Source organism: Diabrotica virgifera, chromosome 7, assembly GCF_917563875.1.
Source record: "Diabrotica virgifera virgifera chromosome 7, PGI_DIABVI_V3a".
In the NCBI taxonomy this organism is placed as follows: Eukaryota; Metazoa; Arthropoda; class Insecta; order Coleoptera; family Chrysomelidae; genus Diabrotica; species Diabrotica virgifera.
The window spans coordinates 252,406,188-252,433,127 of record NC_065449.1 but is presented as its reverse complement, the minus strand read 5'-3'; the positions used below and the strand labels follow the sequence as shown (position 1 = coordinate 252,433,127).

The window sequence follows — 26,940 nt, the reverse complement described above, 5'->3', positions numbered from 1 at the left end:
CCTCTACTGTTCCTTATCTTTATAAATGACATCACTAATTTAAAAATCGATGGAATTTTTTTTTTGCTGATGATACCAGTATCACTTGGAGCAACTCAACTATTGCATCTCTTCATGCAACTATAAGATCTGTTTCGAAAGAACTCAATTTAGCATCTTCTAAACTAACATATTTTTCCTTGTTCGAGTCTCATCTTCGATATGGTCTTCCTTTTTGGGGTTCTAGTACAGCTGCCCAATTAGATGTTATTTTTAAATTACAAAAAAGGGCAATAAGGTATCTGTTTGGCCTCAGAAGAACAACACATTGCAGAAGTTACTTCAAAGATCACGGAATTTTAACCCTTCCATCTTTATATATTTTAGAAACTGTTTGCTTAATTCGTAAACACGTGCATGTCTTTCCAGCAAGGCCTCATCATGACTACTCCACCAGAAATTCAACTTTTGATGTCTATTTACCGATCCCGTCCTCTGAGTTAGTAAAGAAATCTATACTTATTATATTCCGCAAAAAAACTATACAACCATCTTCCTTTACAACTCAAATCTGCAACATCTTTCCCCAAGTTCCGTAAAATGACAAAAGCTCATCTATCTAAAAGACCATATTTATATTCAGTAGAAGAGTTTCATAATGACTAACTAATACATTACAGTAATGTACATGTACAAGTAGGCAAACTTATCTATAGGGCTTTTCATCGATTGTCATTTGTTTCGAGCTTCTGTCATGTGTCACATAATATTAATATATCTACGTCATACGTCTTTGGTTTGTATCATTGGTATATGCCAATAACGTATGACGTAGATATATTAATATTATGTGACACATGACAGAAGCTCGAAACAAATGACTGTGAATGAAAAGCCCTATATTTGGGTGTCACATGCATCAGCTTAAACTTATTAGTTCCTAAGTCTATAGTTTACTTTGTTGTATGTTCACTTTGCAATTTCTATTAATTGTTGCAATATATCGATTTTGTTTTTTTTTCTTCACTTTATTAACTTATATTTTGTATTTTTGTATTTTTGAAGATATTCTTCTTTAGCGGCGAATCGATTGAGGGTAAAATTGTACATGAACCACGCGCCTGCGCACACTGACAGTATGTAGTTCTGACAGTATGTAGTTCATTGCTAATCTTTCAAGATAGGTATGTATGTATCTGTAACCGTGCAAATAAGTCATTAAAAGAATATATTAGTGGTTTTAGGAAATGTATTATTTATTATAATTCTTGTGTTTTTGGATTTGTGTTTCCCTGTAGTAAAATAATAAAATATGTAGGCATAACATTTTTACAGTTTGTCGCCGTGTTGCGTAATTATATCCGAAACTTACGTGTCAATTCAAGTGGCTCGATGGCGTAGTTGGCAGAGCGGTGGGACAGAGAACGGAAGCACACGGAAGGTCGCGGGTTCTAATCCTGGACGATTCATACTTTTTTTTATTTTTCGTTATTTTAATAAAAAATTTTTGAAAGTGGTAGATAAGAAAGTTAGTTTAATTTTTAAATAAAATACAAATAACCTGTTAAGTATATTTACTTATCAAATTTCAAATTTCAAAAAATTGTATTTGTTATTGTTATTGTTATTATTTATTTATTTTTTCTGGCTTTATATTAAGCTTTGTCCATAAAATTTGTATAATTTTCAGTGACAATAAATTTCTATTCTATTCTATCCTATAATATTGCCCTGATGTATTCACACTATATGTCCGCACCAGACAAGCGGTTTTCTTATATTTTTAAAGTATCTTCGTCGTTTCATGTCATCTGAATTTGATTTATACTTTGTTTCTTTATTCTATTCATTGTTAGACCTAGACCTCCCCTGCTCTCTTTCACTCGTCTCTATTCCGCGTTGATATCCAACTTTTTTTAAGCATATTTACCTCGCTACTTCGCTTTATCTTACAAATCTTCCATTCTTTTTTTGCCATGTCTCTTCTTTATTTGGTTTGATAAGGTTTTTAAATTTCTGTTGTTAGAATATTACCTTCTACAAATCTTCCAGATTCTTCAAACGCTATCCAGATATCAGGAAAATATTGATAAGGTAGGTATTTAGTTTGGAGAAGGTCCAAAGGTCCAGTTTTTTAACTCTCCATGAAGTATCTTTCCTACTGAGTCCCTACTATAGTAGGTTCCTACTTATACCCAAATGCCAGGTAGCCCCTTTAGGATGTTGGATGGTTTCTTGAGCTTGACCTCAATAACAGCATTTGCCGTTTTGGATCTGAGGATCTTTGATTGACATATTTTAATAATTCGATCTGAAGGGACCATTTAAAGTTGCTGTCTATAAAAACAACAAGAAATTTTACAGAAACAATAACGGTACTGATCTGGCTGTTATTAAGGTTTTTACTGTAACGCTGTTAATCGCATCAGCAAAAAGAAAAAATTTTCCATCGATTTTTAAATTAGTGATGTCATTTATAAAGAAAAAGAAAAGTATAGCCAAGTAAAGTCAATACTGAACCTTGTGGTACCCCACATACAATGTTTTTGTAACTAGAGTCAGTATCATTTGCTCTAACCAGTCGTTTCCTATTCTCCAAGTAAGATTGGAACCAATTCAAAGAAATACGTCGACTTCCATAAAAATTTAGTTTATTTATCAAAATGTAGTGATTTGCACAATCAAGACATTGGCATAGTCACAAAAACAGTGGTATTGTAAAGATTATGGTTTAGTGCTTGGTAAACCTCGCGTAGCACAGAAAACATGGCATCAGTGGTACATTTATTAGTTAATTAATTATTTGATTTTGTAATAAAATGTTGTTTTCAACGAGAAAGGACATAAGACTGGCTTCTATAAGTCTCTCAATACTTTTTGGAGAGTACAGACAGTAAGGTAATAGGTCAATTATTGCAGGCATTAGATTGTTCAGCACGTTCTGAAGAGAAAATATAATGGTTGTTTTTAGACACTCTGGAAATTTATCGTTCTTAAAGGAATCATTAATTAGTGAGACCAGCACTTCCAAAATATTTTCTAAGAGATGTTGATAAAACTTATATGTATTTGGAATTTGTTATCCTACTGACTGCGCCAATTTAAAAAATGATAATTTAATTTTTAGCTAATTTCATCATCCCTGTATCTTTCCATAGTAGATTTAAGCTCAGTACATTCCTGGCAACAGAATCAGTCTTAAGACCATCCCAACCTCATATGTTCCGACTTTTCTCAATACGCTCGCAAAAGATTTCAATTTAAATCCATCGAATTTTACTACATGCATCGCATCGGCCTGGCTGCATCTTTATGGTATTACCGAAGCATAAATCGAGAGATAGAGCGAAAAAGGGGAGAGAAAATAATCCTCTGTCTGTTAAGGCTTAAGTTGACTGAGGTGATGGCTAATTGACGTCGACGTTTTTCATCCGCTTTTAGGATTGCGTCTCGACGCATGCATTCGCTCTTTCAGAAGGGTACAGTTACCATTAAATGTTACGTTTTTTTAAGTCTGCCTGGCAGACTCTGCCATAAAGAGAATGGTTACACTGTAGAAAAAAGACCGTTGAAAGGGTCGATAGAAATGTAAAGGATTTTTAAAATACGTCGACCAAGTTGTTTTTTTATGTACCTAATACAGAAATTGTGATAAATATACTACATGAGCTAACGATTGCTAGAGATCTGACTTGATTTATCTACGTACAATATACAGGGTGTCCCGAAAAGATTGGTCATAAATTATACCACAGATTCTGGGGTCAAAAATAGGTTGATTGAACCTCACTTACCTATATACAATAGTGCACACAAAAAAAGTTACAGCCCTTTGAAGTTACAAAATGAAAATAGATTTTTTTTCATATATCGAAAACTCTCAGAGATTTTTTATTGAAAATTGACATGTGGCATTTTTACGACAGCAATATCTTAAAAAAAATTAAGTAAAATTTGTGCACCCCATACAAATTTTATGGGGGTTTTGTTCCCTTAAACCCCCCCAAACTTTTGTGTACGTTCCAATTAAATTATTATTGTGGCACTATTAGTTAAACACATTATTTTTAAAACTTTTTTGCCTCTTAGTACTTTTTCGATAAGCCAGTGTTTATCGAGATATTTTGAATATTTGTCGAATCCACCACATATTTGTATATGGTTAAGTACGGTTATAGAGACCTGTTAATAATCTGAAAATTTATTTATAATTTACATTTTTAGGTATATTTTGAAAAAGAAGCTACATCTTGATAAAAGGTGACTTATGAACAATTTAATTGGAACGTACACAAACATTAGGGGGGTTTAAAGGAACAAAACCCCCATAAAATTTTTACGTAAATATATTGAAAAAGAAGCCGCATCTCAATAAAAACTGGCTTATCGAAAAAATACTAAGAGGCAAAAAAGTTTTAAAAACGTTGTGTTTAACTAATGGTACCACAATAATGAATTAATTAGAACGTACACAAAAGTTTGGGGGGGTTTAAGGGAACAAAATCCCCATAAATTTTTTATGGGGTGGACAAATTTCACTATAATTTTGTTTTAAGATGTTCCTGACATAAGAATTATACATGTCCATTTTCAATAAAAAATCTCTAATAGTTTTCGATATATTGAAAAAAATCGATTTTTATTTTGTAACTTCAAAGGGCTGTAACTTTTTTTGTGAGCACTGATTTTGTGATTCTGTATATAGGTAGACGATTACTTTATTTTTTAATGCTGCATCAAAAAATATTTTGCATTTTACATGAAGTTAAATAGAAAACTTTAGTCAATAAGCTATACAACAGCAGAAAAATACTCGGTGGGTTTACAGTTCCTAATAATCAGTGGTTTGATGAAAATGCAAGAATGCAATCAGAGAACAAGATAAAATCTATAAAAAAGTGCTGACCCGACGTAATCTAACAAGGAAATCGTATTTAATCGAGAGGTGAGGCATCGTGATGTGAGGTACTAAACAAAGAAGGAACAAGAGGAGCAAGGAGAAAACCTTGAAGATAAAATAGATGAATAAAGCGGAACAAACGAAACATATGGGAAAGAATAAGAGCCCCAACGATTCTTGAAGTTGAAAAGGTAGTTCAAAACTATCTGAACTATATAAAGATGGAGACCCACATGCAATATTCTTGCCAATCTCTCCACTACAGAGGACAGAATCCGTTCTCTCAGCGAAAAATATGTTTCAGGGAAGGCAGCTCTAAAAATACCAAAAGAGGCCCTGAAAACTTTTTACCATCAACTAGGGCACATACTCACTAGGTGTCCCAAGAAATAAGTTCAATTCCTCCAAGCCAAGCTTCTATACTTGGCTGACAACGAGTTTCCTGATGAGTATCACGACGATAATTACGAAAAACCTCTATTACGGAAACTATTGCAGAACAATTAACCTCATAAGTCACTTGTTAAGATCATTAAAAAAATTACATCACAGATTACATAAAATTTGCGATGGACAAGCATCACCAACAAAATTTGGTTTTATGGGAGGTTTTCAAATGAAAGATGTCCCATTTAGTATTTATATAGTTCAGTTTTAGTTAGGTTTTTTCGGCGATGACATTTTTCTTTTAAAGTCAACCATAACAAAGGAAAGGAAGCACAGGAAATACTACGAAGAGTCCGGCAAGGACGTACATTATCACGTCTTTATTTAAACTTTCCTCTCTCAAGTCCTCTGCCACACAGTCGTTCCATCTTTTCCTTGGTTTTTTTCTACCTCCCTTTCCCTCAACTTCTAAGAGCTCTATCCTGCCCCCCCATAGTTCTCATTTCTACGACTGAGACGACCAAACAAAGACAAAATGCGTGATTGTAACAGCAAATCCACTAAGATGTAAATTGGAGCTGGAGGGTCAGCTAATAGAGCAAGTGATGGATTAGAGGACGCCCACCAACCAGACGGACCGACGATTAGAAGCGTATATTATAAGTAACTGGATGCAAGCCGCACAAGACAGAGACAGATGGAAAGAGCTGAGGGAGACCTTTGTCCAGTAGTGAACGTGTACGGGTTGATAATGATGATGGAATTTAAATATCTGCGGATCACAATGTCTATCTACGAAAAACTCGAAAACGAAGTGGAATTAAGACACTATAGCATAGATCTAGAAGTACAGTTGTAGGCACGACAGAGAAGCAAAGTGGGAAACGTCAAGTACTGGCTGAGAACTCTTTCTAACCAAGAATAGAGTACAGTAAGAAATAGAGTAGTAAAGACGACGACGGACAGTTCAACAAAAGGAAGAACGACAACTTGTTGGAGGCGTATTGAAAAACAGACAGATAGAGAGTCATGACTACATAAAAAAGAACAAAAGTGTAAAAACAACAATTTTGATAATTGATATATAGAAACGTTAAAAAAGCGTTAGAATATAGAGAAAAAATTATTGTGGTGAAGAATAAAATACGTTGAGATTCAAGTTCCAGAGGCGCACCTAGAATTTTCCTGGGGGGGGTGGCTTGGGCACCGAAATTTTTTTATATTGTTTGTGAAAGACAAGATACATTTTCCTCTTCTTCTTCTTCTTCAAGTCTTTCCCGGATGATGAGGTCCAGCATTCTCTCCATTGTTTTGGTGGGCTACCCTGTGGTCTTTTACCTACTGGGTTATTCGTTTGTCCGCTTTTAACGAGTCTGCTGTCCTCCATTCCCTTTACACGTTTGTTCCAATATCTTCATCTCTGTCTGACCCATTTTCCTATGTCCTGTATTCCACAGTTTTGTTTGATGTCTTCACTTTTTATTCTGCCACGTAGAGTTTTGCCTTGTATATTTCTTAGCGTTCTCATTTCAACTGTTTTCATCATTTGCAACGTTCTATTTGTGTCTGGTCTTGTTTTTGCCGCATATGTTATATACAGGGTGTCTTATTGTTGTTTTATACAGGGTGTTTCATTAATAATTGTCCATATAGTAACTGGAGAAACATTAGCACAAAATACGAGGATTTAACCTAAAACACTTAAATAAAATGTGGTTCCTTACTGAGTTACAGGGTGTTTTATCTTAAAATTTAAAAACTATTTTTGCTCAGCATTTTAAAATTATTCGACATATTCTTTTCATTCTTGGCAGGAAGTATAGGTACTGTACAAACTACTAAATTATGTCAAACAAACGTTTGTGGCTATTACCAGAGGCGTACGACGGGGGAAAGTGAATGGTTGACCCTTTCCAAATTCTACGCCACTGGCGAAATTGCCATTTTAGTTTAATTTTTGGATTCTCCAATACTTTCTATGAAAATAATATACTCTTCATTCGTAGCGATAAAGTCATTAGTTTTCTAGATATTTGAAGTTAAAAATGAAACGACACGGTTATTTCGATTAATGTATTGTGTCACTTCATTTTTATTTTCAGATACCTCGAAAACTAATAATTTTATCGCTACGAATAAAGAGTATATTATTTACATAAAAAGTATTGCAAAATCAAAAAATTACATTAAAATAGCAATTTCGTCAGTGGCGTAGAATTTGGGAAGGGCCAACCAGCCACTATCCCCTGTAGTACGCCTCTGGTAGTAGTTAGAAACGTTTATCTACCTTAATTTAGTAGAGTGTACAGTACCTACACTTTCTGCCAAGTATGATAAGGACACGCCAAATAGTTTTAAAGTACTGGGTACAAATAATTTTTAAATTTTAATCATATGAATTATATTATAAATTAATCAAAATAACTGTGCCGTTTCATATTTAACTTCAAATATCTCGAAAACTAATGACTTTATCGTTACCAATAAAGAGTATATTATTTACGTAGAAAGTATTTGAGAATCTAAAAATGGTACTAAAATAGTCATTCCTCCAGTGGTGTAGAATTTGAGAAGGGTCAACCATTCACCACCCCCTGTCGTACGCCTCTGGTAGCAGCTAGAAACGTTTGTTTATCATAATTTCGTAGGGTGTCTAGTAGTCGCACTTTTTGCCAAGTATGAAAAGAATACGTCGAATAGTTTTAAAATGCTGAGCAAAAATACTTTTTAATATTTTAGATAAAACACCCTGTAACTCAGTAAGGAACCACATTTTATTTAAGTGTTTTAGGTTAAATCTTCGTATTTTGCGCTAAGGTTTCTCCAGTTACTATATGGACAATTATTAATGAAACACCCTGTATATTACTTTGCTTTCAGTATTTCGATATTTGTTCTTCCATACAATTTCTTTCAAGCATCCCGAGATTCTAGCTGCTTTCATTGTTTGTTCTCTGAACTCTTTTGAGAGATTTTCATAGCTTGTTATTTTCACTCCAAGATATTTGAAGTGATTCACCTGTTCCACAGTTTTGGAGTCAATTTTTAATTTGCATCTTATCGGTTCTTTGAAATTACTAGGCAGTCTTCTCGGTGCTGATGAGCATATTCAGTTCTATAGCTTTAGTATTAAATGCATGCAGTAGCCTTTGGAAATTGTCTTCATAGAATCGGCGATAAGGACAGCATCGTCAGCGTAAGCAAAGGGCTCTAAAGAATGTGTTACCCATCTTAAATCCAGCTGTTCTGGGACGGTTTTCTATTATTTTGTCCATTATTAAATTAAATATGAAAGGGCTCAGTGAATCGCCTTGAAGCACTATGTCAAAAGCCTTTGTCATATCGACGAAACACACATGTGCAGGTTTATTAAATTCTAAGGATTTTTCCGCTATCTGTCTGATAACAAAAATGTTGCATCGATGGTGGATCTATTTTTTCGGAAAACTTGTTGTTCTTCCCGTATGGTTATAGTTCTGGCGATTTCTTCCAGTATAGTTTTTGTGAATGCTTTGAGAGTAGTGTTAAGCATACTTATTCCCCTATAGTTTTCTGGATGTGTTTTCCCTCCCTTTTTGAAAATAAGTATTTGTTATGCTGTTTTTCCAGTCGCTCGGTATTCTCTGTTCTTCTACATTTCCTTATTATTCTTTATATATTTTTTATATGCTCTGAGAGGGGTTTTAACCCCCAAAACCCCCCTGGGTGCGCCACTGCCAAGTTCCAATAGAGATCAAATTATAATCTAAAATGTTGGCTTGCGGTATCACTCTGTATTTCATTAATGCCGACTTGAGAGCTATTATTAGAAGGTGCAGTCGAGGCCCGTGATGAATGTGTTTTTAATTTAGAGCCAGCCTCTCTTGACAACAGCAAATTTTGCATGCGACGTTCGTATCGTATGGAGAAAAAAAAAGTCACCGGTCTTTGGTTCCGGACCGTCAACTTCCGAAATTATTTCCTCGTTACCGAGAAAGGAAAGCAACTTTTTCTTCTTTTCGGACTTTGTATTTCACATAAATGCGAGATCATGATGCAATTTACTTATTTCTTTAAAAAAGACGGCGACAAGAGAATGAAATATCTACAAGAAAATTTCTAGAAATAGAATAGGGTAAAATATGTTTAATACAAAAATATTCAAGCTGTAATTTTAACATAGATAAGGCAAAAGAAAATCCAGATAAGGAAAAGATATACAATACATAAAATATGTACCAAAAAGACTCAACAATTTTATTGAAAACAGTTACAATTGTTTGACGTGTTGCATACTTATATGTACCAGTTGAATTAAGAGATATTTTAATAGATTGTAGGGAAAGGATTTTGGAAAAATTTCTTTGGCCACCTTTGATCATTCATTCTTTCGACATAGCCATACCATTTCAGCCTTTTGCATTCTATAGTTTCCAGGATGTAATTGACTATGCCCATATACTCTCTGATCTCAGTATTCCTCACATCCTCACACTGTCTTTTCTAGTGATTTGGCAACATTTACGCCAATAATTCATTTTAATTGATTTTATTTTGGATGCGTCTTTTTTTATTTATTACCCAAAGCTCTCATCCGTATGTACCAATACTTTATTTTATGATACTTTTGTACATACAGGGTGAGTTTTTAGTGCGGGATCGGTCGATAATTCCATTATGGTATAGAATATCGAAAAAAGTTATTTAGAAAAAATGTAGGCAATGATATTCTCCACGCTCGGAAAATATGTCCCTTCCTACAGGGTGATCAATAACAGCGTGGTATACCAAACATATAATTTTTTAAATGGAACACCCTATATATTTTTTCATATTTATATTCCCCTCATAATTCTCATTCATATAATATAGGGTTTTCCATTACTATACAGAGTATTTAACAAGTTATGACCATTTTTATTTCTAAATCCCTATGAGATTAACACCCTGTATATAAAGAAGTAATTCATAGACAATAATTTGTTTTATGTAGTAAGATAAACAATATACTGTAGTTTTTAAATTAAGTCCAATTGAAATCATTGACGAATGTTTGTATACAGGGTGAACTACAAAACCAAATTACGATTTTCTCGATTTTTTTAAATAGATCACCCTATATTTTATTTTTCAAAAATATTGTATTTATTATACTCTTTCATTTTTATATAGCATTCCCTATATCTAAACTTATTACTTTCGGAGATATTTTTAGTTTTCTTCAACTTTCGGGAATACATTCAATTTTTCTAGTAGAAATAAGTTGGTATTGAATGATAATTAAACAAAATTATTTTTATTCAATAAATCACTAACACAAAATATAAACCATAGCAATATGCAATGAATGTATCAATAAATGTGATATTAAGGAATTATCATATTTCTCTAATATACAAGAATCATACAATTCCTACAAAAAAAATATAGGTATGTTGTGTATAATAAAATTACAAGATTATTTTTATTTAATAAACAACTCACACAAAACATAAATCAAAACAATATACAACTAATTTAATAGTTTTTAGATTATTATATCTACAGCATTCTAAGCCAAGAAGTTTTTAGTAACACATTCCTAATAGCAGATTGTGACCCACAGTTATTAATAAAATCATTTTCATATTAAATTTCATTAATATGCATCAATAAGAAATCCCTACTTTGTTAACACTCAAACTAGGTGATTTATAAATGTTTAAGGTGATATTGTTAGAGATTATGTGATTGGTCCACATTTTTTGACGGTTGAGGTTTTTATACGACGGTGCTCCAGTTCTTCCAAAATTGATTTTTTTCAAGTGGGGCTATATAAAAAACCTTGTATACCAGAAGCATCCAACAACGCTTGATGATATGAAAAATAGAATAAAAGAAGCTTTTAATAATATTGACTTACAAAAATGTTAGAAATGTGGCTCGGTCATTTGAATATCGGTAACAAAATGGCATAGACGTTGAAAGTGGTCATTTTCAACATTTACTTTAGACTTATATCCTTAACATCACATTAATTGGTACATTCATTAAATTTTGTTATGGTTTATTATTTTTTTGTTAGTTATTTATTGAATGAAAATATTTGTTATATTATTACATAATAGTTATTTGTCAAGTTATTTATATTTATAAGAATAATTGAATGTATTCACGGCAAATGAAGAAAACTAAAAATATCTCAGAAACTAATAAGTTTAGGTATAGGAGATGCTGTATAAAAATGAAAGAGTATCATACATACAATATTTCAAAAAAATAAAATATAGGGTGATCTATTAAAAAAAAATTGAGAAAATCGTAATTTTGTTTTGTAGTTTAAAAAGGCTTATAAAAATGAATGTTCTACTAAAAAATTCTTGGCTTAGAATGCTGTTGATATACCAATCTAAAAACTGTTACATCAGTTGTATATTGTTTTGATTTATATTTCATGTAAGTTATTTATTGAATAAAAGTAATCTTGTTATATTTTTATATACAATACAAAGTTTTTTTTTGTATGAATTTTACGATTCTTGTATATTAGGGAAATATGATAATTTCTTAATATCACATTTATTGGTATATTCACTGCATATTGCTATGGTTTATATTTTGTGTTAGTTGTTTATCTAATAAAAATAATGTTGTTTAATTATCACTCAATACTAACTTATTTCTACTAGAAAAATTGAATGTATTCCCGAAATTTGAAGAAAACTAAAAATATCTCGGAAAGCAATCAGTTTAGATATAGGGAATGCTATATAAAAATGAAAGAGTATATTAAATACAATAATGTTGAAAAGTAAAATATAGGGTGATCCATTTAAAAAAATAGAGAAAATCGTAATTTGGTTTTGTAGTTCACCCTGTATACAAATATTCGTCAATGATGTGAATTGGACTTAATTTCAAAACTTCAGTATATTGTTTATCTTATTACATAAAACAAATTATTGTCTACGAATTACTTCTTTATATACAGAGTGTTAATCTCATAGTGATTTCGAAATAAAAATGGTCATAACTTGTTAAATACTCTGTATAGTAATGCAAAACCATATATTATATGAATAAGAATTATGAGGGGAATATAAATATGAAAAAATATATAGGGTGTCCCATTTAAAAAATTATATGTTTGATATACCACGCAGTTACTGATCACCCTGTATAAATGGACATATTTTCCAAGCGTGGAGAGTATCATTGCCTACATTTTTTTTAAATAACTTTAATAACTTCTCGATATTTTATACCATAATGGAGTTATCGACCGATCCCGCACTAAAAACTCACCCTGTATATCCTAATTTTAGTGTTTCTATTAGTGATGTGGTTATTCCAGAGTAGACTATTCAGTTGACGTATTGCTGAATTACCTTCACCAATTTTACTAGCTATTTCTTTTGTATCTTTCTGACCATCGTTTGTTATATTCACACCGAGATATTCATCTTCTTTCTTCTTCTTCTGCCTTTTAATTCATCAAATTTTGAACATAGGCTTTCCCCAGTTTCCTACATTCGCTTCTGTTTTGTGCTTTCTGTTTTCAGTGTGTTCCTCCTATCTTTCTAATGTCATGTCCCCATCTCATGTAGGATGGTCCTCATGCTCTCTTTCCTGTCCATGGTCTCCATTGTTGTATCGTGGTATTTCACCTATTGTCCGTTTGTTTGGCGTTATGACCTGCGAACCTACATTTTAGCCTGGCTATAAGTTGGCCTGCGTCTTTGACTTTTGTTTTATTTCTTATCCAGTTGTTTTTTATTTTCTTGATCTTCAGCGTTTTCCCAACAATGTTCAATTCTGCTTTTCCTGCACATTGTACAAATTTAGTTAGTTACACTAAGCCCTCCGTAGTTCTCGCAAGTTTGCTGTTAAATTTTGAAGACTAAAACATGCTTAATTTTGCTCTATATACATACTGAGCTATATAACAAGCTATATACTGAGTTACCGTTGAGTATCAACTGCAATATCAAATATGCCTCAAATATTTAGGTAAATTTTTATTTTTTTTATCATTTCCATAGCAAGCATATTAGTATTACCTATTTGTTTCTTGGGAAGTAAACTATATTATTATTTTCTCAATAATTCCTTTTGTTAAATATTTTTTTCGCACTATGTACCTACATGAAGTAAATAAAATCCTAGAATATATCAATCTTGACGTTCAAACGAAAGACTAGTCAACTAGACCACCAATTACACTGTAAAGGAAAAAAAAGTAAAAGTAGCTGTAGTAGGAATATAAATAGACTTGAATTTGTTACTTGAACCGGAGAGTCTTGTCCTTGGAAGTTTTTATTCATAAACTTCGAAATAAATCACAGATCAAGCTACTTTTATTTACATCTATATTAATATACTGTAAAGGTTCAGACATTAAAGTAGTACGAAAATATACTTGTCCTATTTAATTAATTTCTGATATACAGGGTGATATCAATGAAAACTGTACACATGCTAGTAATTAGAAGAAATACAGAACGTTATATAGAACTGGATCCCGCGTACCAAAAAAAAGTTGATTAATAGCAAGCTGAAAATTTGTTAATGGCCTAACGGTGTCTAGTCGGACAAACTTTGATGTATGGAAACACTGGAACAGGGGAAGTTTTAATTGTGGATCAGGTTACAGGTTTCGAAAGTTATGACTATGAAAAGGTCCCGTGTATTTTGTCGGACAGAACTTTCAATTGATTTGTTACCCTTTCATTACACTCTCATGCAAAAATCAGACTGCTTTTTACCACCAACATAATTCGTGTCATTTGACAAGTTCTACGTATCGGACTTATTAAAATGCCTAACATATTTGTCGGACAAACATTTGTTCATATATTAGATAAAGTTTGCTATTGAATAAACTTAAACAACCTGCTAGTTTGAGGACCTCACTGTCTTGTTTATGATTCTTATATTATTGTTATTGTTGTAAAATTTTTGTAGATCGTTTTTGAACACACCTATGATGTTGAAAGGAAGCTACATAATATATAATTATCTTATCTCAGCTTACTACCATCTTTTTAATTTCAGTACTTAAATTACATCTCAACTGAACTATCTTTTCTTCGTTATTGATATTTTATGGACTTTACGGTCCTTAAATGTTTATTCTTCTTGATATATCTGGCTGATTGACACCTAGTCTAGTCCATGCCATTAAAAAAACCTGCTAGTTTTCACAATCATAAACTTCCATAATGACACGTTCCACAATTAAAACTTCCCCTGTTCCAGTGTTCGCATACATCAAAGTTTGTCCGACTAGACACCGTTAAGCTATTAACAAATTTTCAGCTTGCTAATAAACGTTTTTTAATAGCTCATTAAACTTACCAGCGATAGTATTGAGGAACATCAAATACTCAAAATTGGAGATCTCTCTTCTTTGCCACTTCTGAGTCATGTTGGAATTCCTCATAAGTTGACGCGCCGACATCATACTGGCCCTTCTCGTTTGCGGAATGCCGTATTTGATGCCCACGCCGACCCTGGGAAGGGCTTTGATCACTTTCTTTACTGTCATTTGATCGGGAAAAGCGAACATGATGGAAGCTGCAACGAAAAAAATATTACTTAGAATTTTAGTCTCTATAATACGAATACCTATAGTCGAGGAAATGAAGCATTTTGGCTCGCAATTTTTTCGTCCAGCATGGATTTACTTGAAGTTTTCACAGAAGGTAGGGAATAGTCCAAGGATCATTTTCTATATCATGCCGCTGTACGCTAAAACCTTGGGGGTGGTTGCCACCCCATCTCAGGGGCGGGAATTTTTTATTACATTTTAACTATGTAAATCGATGTAAAAAGTTATTCTAAGAAAAAAATGTATTTTACATTTTCTTCGTAAAACTAATATTTTTCGAGTTATTCGCGCTTGAAAGTAACAGTTTTTCGATGAAAGAATCGACTTTTTTAGAGGGTTTTTTAAGAATACCTCGAAAAATATGCATTTAATCAAAAAAACTGTAGATATTAAAATTGTACCTTTTAGTAACACAAACCAAATTCTTTTTCTGTAATATCTTTAAGACCAATACATAATTTGAAACATCCAAAGTAAAATAACGGAAAAACTTTGCATTTTTAGACGAAAACTTAAATAATATTTTTTCAAGTATACAGCTGGGCCTCTCAAAAAATAATAATAAAAAGTTTCTAGCCTAAAAATTGGGCGACTTATGATCAAAAAAAGGTCGGTGCCTGCTTTTCTCTATGAAAAAAATCAGTGAAAATAACCCCTAACTACCCTCCTAATTAAAAATTGGTCTTCACCTTTCTGTAATTCCTTTTATATTTGTATTATCAATACACCCAAGATGTTTGACTTATTTAAAAGGCCTAATTTTAGAAAAATTGGAGTTTATAAAAAAATAATTTTTTTGGAATTTCCCATTTTTCACTTTTTACTTCAAAATATTTCCGAAAATACTGGAGATTCGAAAAAAATTATAGATTACTAAATTGTAGCCTTTTTAATAAAGAAAATTGCCTTGTGCATAGATTTTCATTACAGTGAACAGTTAGCGAGATATAGTTGTTTAAAACCTCTATTTACGAGCAAACACCCCCTTATTCGTGCCCTTTAAACCCGCCCTAATTAAAAACTAAGAGATCTTGGGGAACTTAGTTTACACAGTCTTATAACTCTTCAAAAATGCTACAAAGTCATTTTTGAATAAAATTTTAAAAAATTTTTTTTTCGAAAAATTCGGATAGTCCGCTTATGGATAATTTTCAATGTATGTATAATACCACAGAACCGGTTCGTATTTCGTATACCGGAAGATGACTAAAAAACTATTTGTATTTGTATTTTTACATATTTGTAAATTCGTACTTTTGTGTAAATAAATGTTTTTGTAATTCTTTAATTCTACTTTTTTTCTGCATAGATCTATTAAAATATCTACTTATACAAACTGTAATGTTATTAAGGGTGGTTTTTTAGGGTTGAAATATTATGATATTATATCCTAAAGTATAAAACAATCAAATCAAATAATCAAAATCAAATTTTACGCATATTAAAGTTTACAATGTTTTTATATAATTTTTGACAATAAGGGGTAGTTTACAACCCTAAAAATAATCAACGCCCTCAAGCATGATATAGAATATGAAGTACAGGGTGAGATGATCCTAATCCCAAATTTTTATGTAAATCGATGCAAGCCGAAATTATTATTTTAGGATAAGTAAATTTTTTATATATAGCTCCAACAAGGGTGGTTTTAAGGGTTGAAATATTATGATAGTATATCTTAAAGCATAAAACAATCATTATGTAGCTAATAAGAACCAAATGTTGACAATATTAAAGTTTAAATTGTTATTTTATAATTTTTTACAATTAGGGGTAGTTTTTACCCGTAAAAAACCAAAAGCGTACAACGGCTCAATATAGAAAATGAACTAGAGGCTGAAATGAGCCTAATCCCAAATTTTTGTACAAATCGATGCTGGACGAAAAAATTGCGAGGTTTTGCCATTTTTTCAGCTTCATTTCCTCGACTACTATCTTGTGCAGCGAATACTTATCTCATGCACCCTGTAGGCAAGTATACGAGGGGAGATCTAAACGTACATGGCATGTATAGATTCTATCTCATTCAAGCTATTTACTTTAGCTCTAGACTCTAGAAGATATGTTTCGAACTTTAGAATGAACAAATGAAGGAGTGACGATATATGGCGAAAAGCAGAATCATCTGAGATTTGCCGATGATGATGCATTAATAGCAAAAGATGGAGAATAATTGCAGAAAATACTATTAGACCGAATAGGCCTGGATACCGCGTACCAAAAAAAAAATTATTTAATAGCAAGCTGAAAATTTGTTAATAGCTTAACGGTGTAGCCGGACAAACTTTGATGTACGGGAACACTGGAACAGGGGAAGTTTTAATTGTGGAAGAGGTTAAAAATTTGGAACGTCAGCCTACGAAAACGTCCCATGTATTTTGTCGGACAGAACTTCCAATTGATTTGTTACCCTTTTATTAAACTCTCATGCAAAAATTAGACTGCTATTTATCACCTGTCATAATTCCTGTCATTTGACATGTTTTACGTGTCGGACTTATTGAAATGCCCAGTTAGTGATAAATACCAGTCTGATTTTTGCGTGAGAGTTTAATGAAAGGGTAACAAATTAATTGGAAGTTCTGTCCGACAAAATACATGGGACGTTTTCGTAGTCTGACGTTCCAAAGTTTTAACCCGTTCCACAATTAAAACTTCCCCTGTTCCAATGTTCCCATACATCAAAGTTTGTCTGACTAGACACCGCTATTAACAAATTTTCAGCATGCTGTTCATCAATTTTTTTTGGTATGCGGGATCCAGGCCTATAAATACAAATTCAAACGAAATAGGATTAAAAATAAATCTAATGACACTAATGAAACTAAATATCTAACAATCGAATCTCTAGATATACCTGAGGATCTAACTCTGGACAATATAATTGAGTTAATTGTGTAATTTTGACCAAAAATGAGTCCTAAACAAATATATTTAGGACAAGCTTAACCTAAAGGCTGCTTTAAATAGAAGCTGTTCCTTAACATGGCAGCATTTGGAAAATTACAAACAGAATTTAAATCAAATTAACCAAATACTTTAAAGCAAAAACTTTTTAATCAGTTTTTGCTGACATATCGAACTGAAACATGGGATTTTAACAACAACATCTTCTATAAACTTTGTGACTTACAACATATCGTATAAAGTGACTCAGAGAGCTATGGAACGAAGAATTCTCAACATTAAGTTCAGCGATCGCAAATTCAATGATATTATTAAGCTCAAAGTGAAATTTATCTGATAAAAGTTTTACTCAATTTTATATTCATCACAATCTCTGGAAGAAAGAAAATAACTCGACCTCGCAAATTATGAAGTGCGAAAATACATTGTGCTTTGATAAATTCATGGATAAATTCATGAGTTCGAAGTTTGACAACACAGGATCTTAATCTTATAACTTGTAAACGGAGACTGGGAACGGAAATTCAGAGAGAAGCTCTGTGAAACTACGACATGGCATGCTACGTCTATATTGAGCCTCCTCACGCAGTGTCAGATCAAAGATGGGCTCACAGAGGAAATCACAGTTGTGATTGGTACTTACTTCTACTAGCTAAAAATATTTCAATTGCATTGTTCTGCAACAGGTATCTTCTAGAGAATATGGCTCTAACTTCTGAAAAGTACCATTTTCCATGGAGGTGATCGCAGTATTTCAGCATCTGAAAAATAAAACAAACATTAATTCCATAATATAACAGTTAATGAAATTGGTAAGAAAAAAATAGAGGAAGAGATTCTACACATTGAGACACGTTTCTATCTTTGCTAACTGTTGCGATGTCATGTGTAGCACTGTAGCTGTAAATAACCAGAAAAATAACCATGATGTTGTCTATTTGTGCAAGTTTTGTCTGTGTTTTAAATTTTAGTCCACGGCCATGTTTACTGCATTATTTAAACCACAGATTCCCAAATTTCTTGGAATTTTGGATTCACTGATGAATGAGAAGCACGGAAAATTTATGTGCAAACAAACGATCCAACGGATAAAGAACTATATAATAATAAAAATAAAATTGCAAAAAGGCAGTAAGAGAGGCGAAACAAAAATCATGGGAAGAATTTGGAGTCAGCTTAAATAAAAGTTAAAGACTATTGAGCCTTTTGGAATAATATCAAAGCTTGTTCCAAAGAATACAGAAAGACAAAAGAGAACTGAAACATACAGCATAATAATAGAGGAAAATATAAAGATACGACATAAACCATACGTAATTGTAGAAGTGTGGAAAGAGTATTACACCTGTAAAAAATTAGAAGAGGACACAAATATAAGCTTGAACTCAAATGACACATCAACTTTTAGCATATGATACAACAAACATACATTTAGGAGATGTACAAATAGAAAGGGTTGATAAATACAAATACCTGGCAACCTGGATTTCAGAAAATAATGATCAAAAATGAGAAATAAGTGCCAGGATAGAAATAGCAAGAAATGTGAATGTATAAGAATAAGAATGAAAACAATATTCTGCAATAAAAACCTTAGATTAGAACTGAGAGTAAGAGCTTTGAGATGTTACGTGTTCTCGATACTGCAATATGGACTTGCAAGCTGGACATTTACACAAGAACACATGAATAAGTTAGAGTCATTTGAAATATGGTGTTACAGAAGGATGCTTATAGAATAGCATGGACACAGAAGAAAACGAACAATGAAGTACATATTGCGAGAAATGGGCAAATAATACGAAATAATAAACACAAAAAAAATAAGAAAGTTACAATATCTGAGACACGTAATGATGGGACAGCGATATGAAGTACTAAGACTGATAATACAGTGAAAGATAAGAGAGAAATGCAGCTCGATAGAACTTATCATTTATCATCCAATAAACCTTACGTACATTCTCTAATCTTTATGGTCAAAAATATACTTAATCATTTAGTTAATTTTCTATTTTCATTAGAACATCCGAAGAAATGTATCGTTTTATATTGTAGTAGCTTATCTTATTACAATTCAAAATAATATTTTGAAAAAGTATTTTTTTAGCATTGTATAAACATCTCTAAGATAAATTCTCTCGAAAGCAGAAAATGGCTGCCTTTATATGGGAGGAGTGTATGCCACTTGATTGCTGTTGATATCGATCTGTTTCTTCGCGAATCAACTTTTGTATCCCTGGACATGCGCCTTATTTCGCGCATTACACTCAAATATTTATGACCAAGAATTCTCTACCATCAAGTGCTAAATACTTCTTGTAATGCTGAAAGGAAAATATTAGGCATCTCAAAAACTGTACGATTCGTGATTGCCTAGGAATCTGCTAAAATGATATTTTTTAGGTTTTCTATGAGTGAAGTTGTAAAAACAAATACATTTTGTTTTGATTTTATTGCAAAAATGCAGTTTTTTAGTAGCACCATTAGTTAGTTAATTCCTCTTAACATTATGATTATGACATGTATAGGAAAGTCCCAAAAAATGTATACAACAAACTAATAGTCTAGGCGTCAGAGACCAAAATGTCACAACCTCTTTGATGAGAATATTAATTTTGGGATCCCCAAAACAAGCAAAAAATTTGCCAATCCTAGGGACTCTACGGCAAGCACGAATGGGAAGAAAAAGGTATAAAAATTTGTGGACAACGCTTGAACCATCTAAGTTACGCTGATGACATCGTATTGATAACCGATAAAAAGGAAGAATTGTTTGAAATGATGAAGGAACTAGACATACAAGCTGGAAAGATAGGCCTTAATATCAATTACAGCAAGACCAAAAGCATAACAAATACAGATGAGGGTATCACAATGAGAATCGGACAGGATGAAATAGAAAAAGTTCACGATTATAATAACCTGGGTAAAATTATAAAACTTAACAAGGAAAACCATACAACAGAGATCAAACGACGAATTAGACTGGTATGGGCGGCATTTGGCAAACTAAACTACATCCTTAAAAACAAAAGATATCCACAACATCTTAAGACCAAGGCCTGTTCACTTATGGTTCTCAAACGTGGACGTTTACAAAAGCAAATATAGAGAAAATCATAAAAACGCAAAGAGCAATGGAAAGGCAAATGTTGCACATAAGACTAATGGATAAAAAGAGAAACGAGTGGATAAGAGAGAAAACCAAAGTTAGGAATGTTAGACAAGAAGTTGCAAAATTGAAATGGAGATTTGCCGGACACAATATAAGACAAAAAGAAGATCGATGGAACCAAATTCGTATAAATTGGAGACCTTGGGAATATAAACGAAGCAGAAGAAGGCCTCAAATGGGATGGGCAGATGATATCAAAAATCACGTGAGCCTATGTCTAAAGATGGATCCAAGAAGGCTAATTAGATAGATAGACGGCAAGAACGATTAATCAGCTCATGAACGTAGCAAATGAACAACAATAATTTTTCCATACGAAAAGGTCGTGTACAGATGCAATATTAGTCATAAAACGATTACAGAGAAAGGATTAGAATACAATAGACCCGCATTTCTATGTTTTATCGGCTTATGAAGAGAGCATTTTACAGTGTAAGACTTAAAGGTGTAATACTTCTTTTGTATAATAAAAAGATTCCGCTGGATATTATGCTTATCAATAAAAACAATTATTGAAAACGACTATCAAAACAATAAGATGAAATAGACCAGTGCAGATAGCTCTAAAATGGACCAAAAAAATAAAAAATTAATAGCAGGATGAGACCAATTCCAAATGAAAGTACACATATTAGATAACATGTGAAACATTTTTCACCAAATCTGGATGAGGGGAACATGGGTTGGGGGAGCATTTTTAGGGGTGAAAACGGTTAATTACGTTTTACGGCAAAACGGCACATCCTATCGAAAAAAATTAAATTGCAAAGTTGTAGGCAATAAAAAGATCTACAACTTTTGTAAATGAACATTTTTCACATAACCTCAAAATATCCGAGAAAATCGGAAAATTCAATGTTTTTGATTTTATTTTTTTTTCTCACTGAAAAAAAAATTATTTTTTACCAAATATGGTGGAAACTTACCTCTTTCTGTCCCAAATAGGCTGTAATTTTTCTATATAAAAATATTTTTTAAAACTCTTGTTTTTTATGTCTAAGGGAAAATTTTTTCAATTGAAAAATCTCCCGAAATTTTTTTAGCTTTTTTAAAGAAGTTGGCATTTTTTTTTTTATTTATTGAAACCTCTATTTTCTGATGGTGTAAAAAAATATATACGTTACTGTGGAAAATTTTGTCACAAAAGGCAAAAATCGGAAATTTATTTTCAACCTCTCACCATTTTCAGATTCTCAGACGTAATATAAGTTGCATAGCGAGCAGGAACCAACGAACCTCTGTTAAAAATTTACTACACTAATGCCGTTGTCTGTGATTTTTAATTTTGTGAATAAATTATGGTTAAAAAAATAAAAAACACGCTTTTAAAGCACTAAAAATTTAAAAATAAAATATTACTAGCTTTAATTTTAAAAGTTATTTTTAAATTTTTAGTGCTTTAAAAGCGTGTTTTTTATTTTTTTTAAACTATATATTTTTTTAAAGGTCGGCCTACTTACCTAGAAACTACATTTTTTTAAAACATTTTTTCTCATGAACCAAATTAAAAGTCGCAACAACTTTTTTAACGAAAAAGTTTATTTAATAAAAAATAAAGTAATTATTATAATTTTAATGGCCAATTTTTCATCAATTAATTAAGTATTTGCTTCTTTGATGGCATTTCTTCATCACATTCGGTAATGCTTACAGATTCTGCAGTTTCCTCTAAATCTTCTAGACCATCATGGTCTTCGTCTACATTTTCTTCATTTGGCGTTGGTTTCTCATCCACAATGGCATCATATTCATTAATATAAAAAAAATATGGTTTTCAACATTGGAGCATTTATCAGAAGTACAATTTGAACATAAATTAGTACATTTCAAACCATGCTTTCGGCACCCACATTTTTGACTATTGCATCCAGTCTCACAGCTGCAACAAATACTTTTTAGTAATATTTCTGGAATTAATTCTGCATTTGTGAATATGGGCACAATGCCACGTTCATGTTGCTCCAGCCCCAATTTGTTGCAGTCACTTTGTTACCCATCCAAGATTGAATCTGATGGTATGCTCTGTAACAGTGTTGTTCTGCTGCGCCTTCAGTTGGTGGGAGATTAGCTAGTTTAAAAGAAGTTTTTACTCTTGCTAATTGGTATTTGTTAAATCTTAATTGATTCAAACTTATATTTTCATTTCTACATTTATAAATTGATAGAATTAATTGTAAACCATTTTTGGCGATATTTTCTTTACTTGCATCTTTTTTGTAGAAAATATTGGCTAAATGTGACAAGTTTTTATTGTCTAATAATGCTTTCACTATGTTTTTGCCATAAATCAAGTTATTTAGTTATTAGCGCATCATCATTATAATTTTTCTGACAACTTTTATGAATAAAAGCTGATGTCATATTTGCAAATTTTTTGTGTCTACTGTCAAATCTTTTTTTACCAGACTCCACTAAACGTTTCAAAGCATTTTCTTTTATTTTATACAACTGCTTATTATCTGCCTCATTGCAGATTATACAAACAGATTCTTCCATATCCATAGTGATAATCTACAAATACAAAATCATGATTTTACAATTTTCTCTTTGAGTAAAACTAAATTTGCTTGTGCAAAAGAAAGAAATTATTGTTTGTTAATATTGTACTGAAGTACCTATTTTTAATTTATTTTGAATATATTGTATTAAATTATTATTAAAAATTTGTTAATTTAAAAAAATAAAAAAATTTCAGGTTATTTTAGTCATACTATTTATGAAAGAAAATGATAATATTTCATTGATTAATTGAGAATAAGACACAGGTAGTATTTACCTTTTTATGTAGATTCCACAATTTTCTTTAAAATAAATAAATTTGTCACTAAATGGGCTGCACCTACTCGCTATGCAACTTACATTACGTCTGAGAACCTGAAAATGGTGAGGGGTTGAAAATAAATTTCCGATTTTTGCCTTTTGTGACAAAATTTTCCACAGTAACGTATATATTTTTTTGCACCATCAGAAAATAGAGATTTCAATAAACAAAAAAAATGCCAACTTCTTTAAAAAAGCTAAAAAAATTTCGGGATATTTTTCAATTGAAAAAATGCTTACATTTTTCCTTAAACATAAAAAACAAGAGTTTTAAAAAATATTTTTAAACAAAAAAATTACAGTGTATTTGGGACATACAGAGGTAAGTTTCTACCATATTTGGTAAAAAAAGTTTTTTTTTCAGTAAGAAAAAAAATAAAATCAAAAACATTGAATTTTCCAATTTTCTCGGATATTTTGAGGTTATGTGAAAAATGCTTATTTACAAAAGTTGTAGACCTTCTTATAGCCTACAACTTTGTAATTTAACTTTTTTCTATAGGATGTGCCGTTTTGCTGCAAATCGTAATTAACCGTTTTCACCCCTAAAAGCGCTCCCCCAACCCATGTTCCCCTCATCCAGATTTGGTGAAAAATGTTCCACATGTTATCTAATATGTGTACTTTCATTTGGAATTGGTCTCATCCTGCTATTAATTTTTTATTGTTTTTTTGCTATTTACACTGGTCTAAAAGTCGAAATACATGGACAACTTACGGAATCTATAGATACAACCAATAGAATAAGACTGGGATTCACTAAGCCCTATGCTATTCAGTATAATCATGGATGAAGTCATAAAGAACGCTAATAAGAGAAGAGGAAAGAAAACTAGAATAATAGTAATCAGTAAAGAACCAATTAATGGATGGAAACTTGAAGTCGATGGAGTTAATAGCATTGAACAACTTATGGAAATAAAGTACCTAGGAATTACACTGTCCAGCTATGGAGAATGGAGATGTTGTACATGAAGTAAGAGATCAAGTACAAATAAAAAATATATTATCAAGATGCCATAATAATACTATAATATGGCGTAACCGACACATTAACTGTGAGATGAAATGAAGAATCTATAACGCCAGTATAAAGTCAATGATAGAAATAAACAGAATTGCTGTGATCTAGATGAGAGCACAGAATCGAAAGACATGGAAGAGCTTAAAGGAGGCCTATGGTTAACATTGAACAGTGAATAATAACAACTATCTGATAATGATGATGAATCAAGTACTGGCTATCCAAAGTCAATTGAAAATTGAAATTTTATGAGGAGGTTCAAATATATTATTTAACAGATCTGTTTTACTGCACAAAGCACTGAACGCAAAGTAACCAAGCTATGCAAGATATCCTCGTATTCTTGCTGCAAATTTGAACCACCTCGTACAATTTTAATTTTCAATTGACTTTGAATAGACAGTACATCTTAACACTTTCCATGTCTCGTCAAATATCATTTCTTGTCATCCGTTTTCTAAATAGATTATTTGTTTTTTGGATATTTTGTAAATTCAATGAGTTATGAGTTCAAATTTTATTACAAAAAATTATATATTAACAAAATTCATCAAAGAAAAAACAGTGGGCGACCTAAAATCGTATATTGTGCAACAAGTGCAGAAAGGCATTAATTTCTCACGAGTTTGAAAAGCGCGGTACGAGCGCAAGCGAGTGCCGCAATTCAAACGAGTGAGAAATTACCTTTCTGCACGGGTTACACACAATACTTTTATTTCTATAACCACAGTTTTTGCTAAAAGTAAAAATCATAATTTCCAAACGAAGATTTAATAATAAATTATAAATTTTAAACTGTATTTAATTAATACTGATCGATTTAAATTCGTTATACCTAAACAAATCACACAGAAATCAGTTAAAAAATTAATGCACTGACTTAATTTGTTTGAATTTAAACTATTTTAAATAATGATTACAAAATAATATTACATTTGGCGTTATATTTATGCAGTGACGGATTTCCACCAAATCTACTTCATTCGACGTATCTTGCTGAGGTTGCTAAATTCTTATTGGTTAATTGATAATTATAAAATGTTTAATAAAAATAAAATTGTAAAATAAAACAGTTGTAACATCCATAATTTAATTTCTATTCGACAATTACGTATAATAATTGTCTTACAGGTTGTATATTTGTCTACACTTTAACCACAGATGTAAACAGAATATACAACATTACTAACAATGAAGTAGTCATTTGTAAAATACCAAATGTGTTCAAAAATAATGTGTTAAAGTAGCGAATTTTGCAGCTTTCTCAGACATGAGTTAAATCGGTTCTTTTTTTAAAAGCACTATCAAATCTAATATCTTAAATAAAACCGTGTCATCTAAACATGGTACAGTTGAGTCCGCAAATCTTTACCCGTGCGTCATCATTTAAAGCATACGAAATAAGTCGATGATAAGTCGGAAATTGAAATTTACTAAAGGCAACAGCAAGTGACTTGCTGTTGCATTTAGTAAATTTCAATTTCGGACTCATCATCTACTTATTTCATATGCTTTAAATGATGACGCACGGGTAAAGATTCCCGAACTCAACTGTACATATAATTATATTTATGATTTTATTGTGGAGTGTAAAGCGGCGTCCTCATTGAGTTGACATTGTCGATCGACTGTGTCTATCGACACTGTCGACCGACAAATCGAAAAAGCTTCGATGTCCACACCAGGTAGGCAGAATATTTGTCGCCAGTCGAAACGAAAATGTGTGACGAAGATGGCGCCATTATTGTTTGTGCCGCATTTGTTATTATCACAACTAAAAAAAGTAAATCATCGCGTAAAAGAAGATTTTTGGGTTCGACCAAGTCTTCAACGTAGAAATCGGTATAGCGATAGTAATCTGATGGAAGATTTAAAAAAGGATGATATCGATATATTGAACCTTGAATACAGATGTAACGGAGGTTTCAGAAATTTTTTTCGAATGTCGGAAAGTGAATTTGAATATTTGTTGCAAAAAATCGGGCCAAAAATACGTAAGCAAGACACCAAATGTAGACCTGGTCTTATTTTTGTCACGTAAAAATCTTAAACTTTCATAAGCAAACCATTTACTTTTGTACACATCCTCCGTGCCACTGCCAGATTTATTGCCATCCTTTGTTTTTTTTATTTCTCTTGCTAACTGGCTTTGAAGATTTTTTATTTTTTGTTGTACC

At 31.9% G+C, this 26,940-nt stretch overlaps 1 protein-coding gene across 2 annotated transcripts in view; it reads right to left on the bottom strand.

Annotated features, from left to right (window-relative positions):
- LOC126888405 (neurobeachin) overlaps positions 1-26,940 on the bottom strand; it is a 2,163,879-nt gene that overhangs the window by 36,204 nt on the left and 2,100,735 nt on the right. For both annotated transcript variants that reach the window (XM_050656648.1, XM_050656649.1), the window contains 2 exons: positions 18,385-18,502; positions 14,582-14,800 (listed from right to left, as the gene is read on the bottom strand). In XM_050656648.1, coding sequence (XP_050512605.1) covers positions 14,582-14,800; positions 18,385-18,502 — 337 coding nt within the window. The remainder of the gene's footprint in view (positions 1-14,581; positions 14,801-18,384; positions 18,503-26,940) is intronic.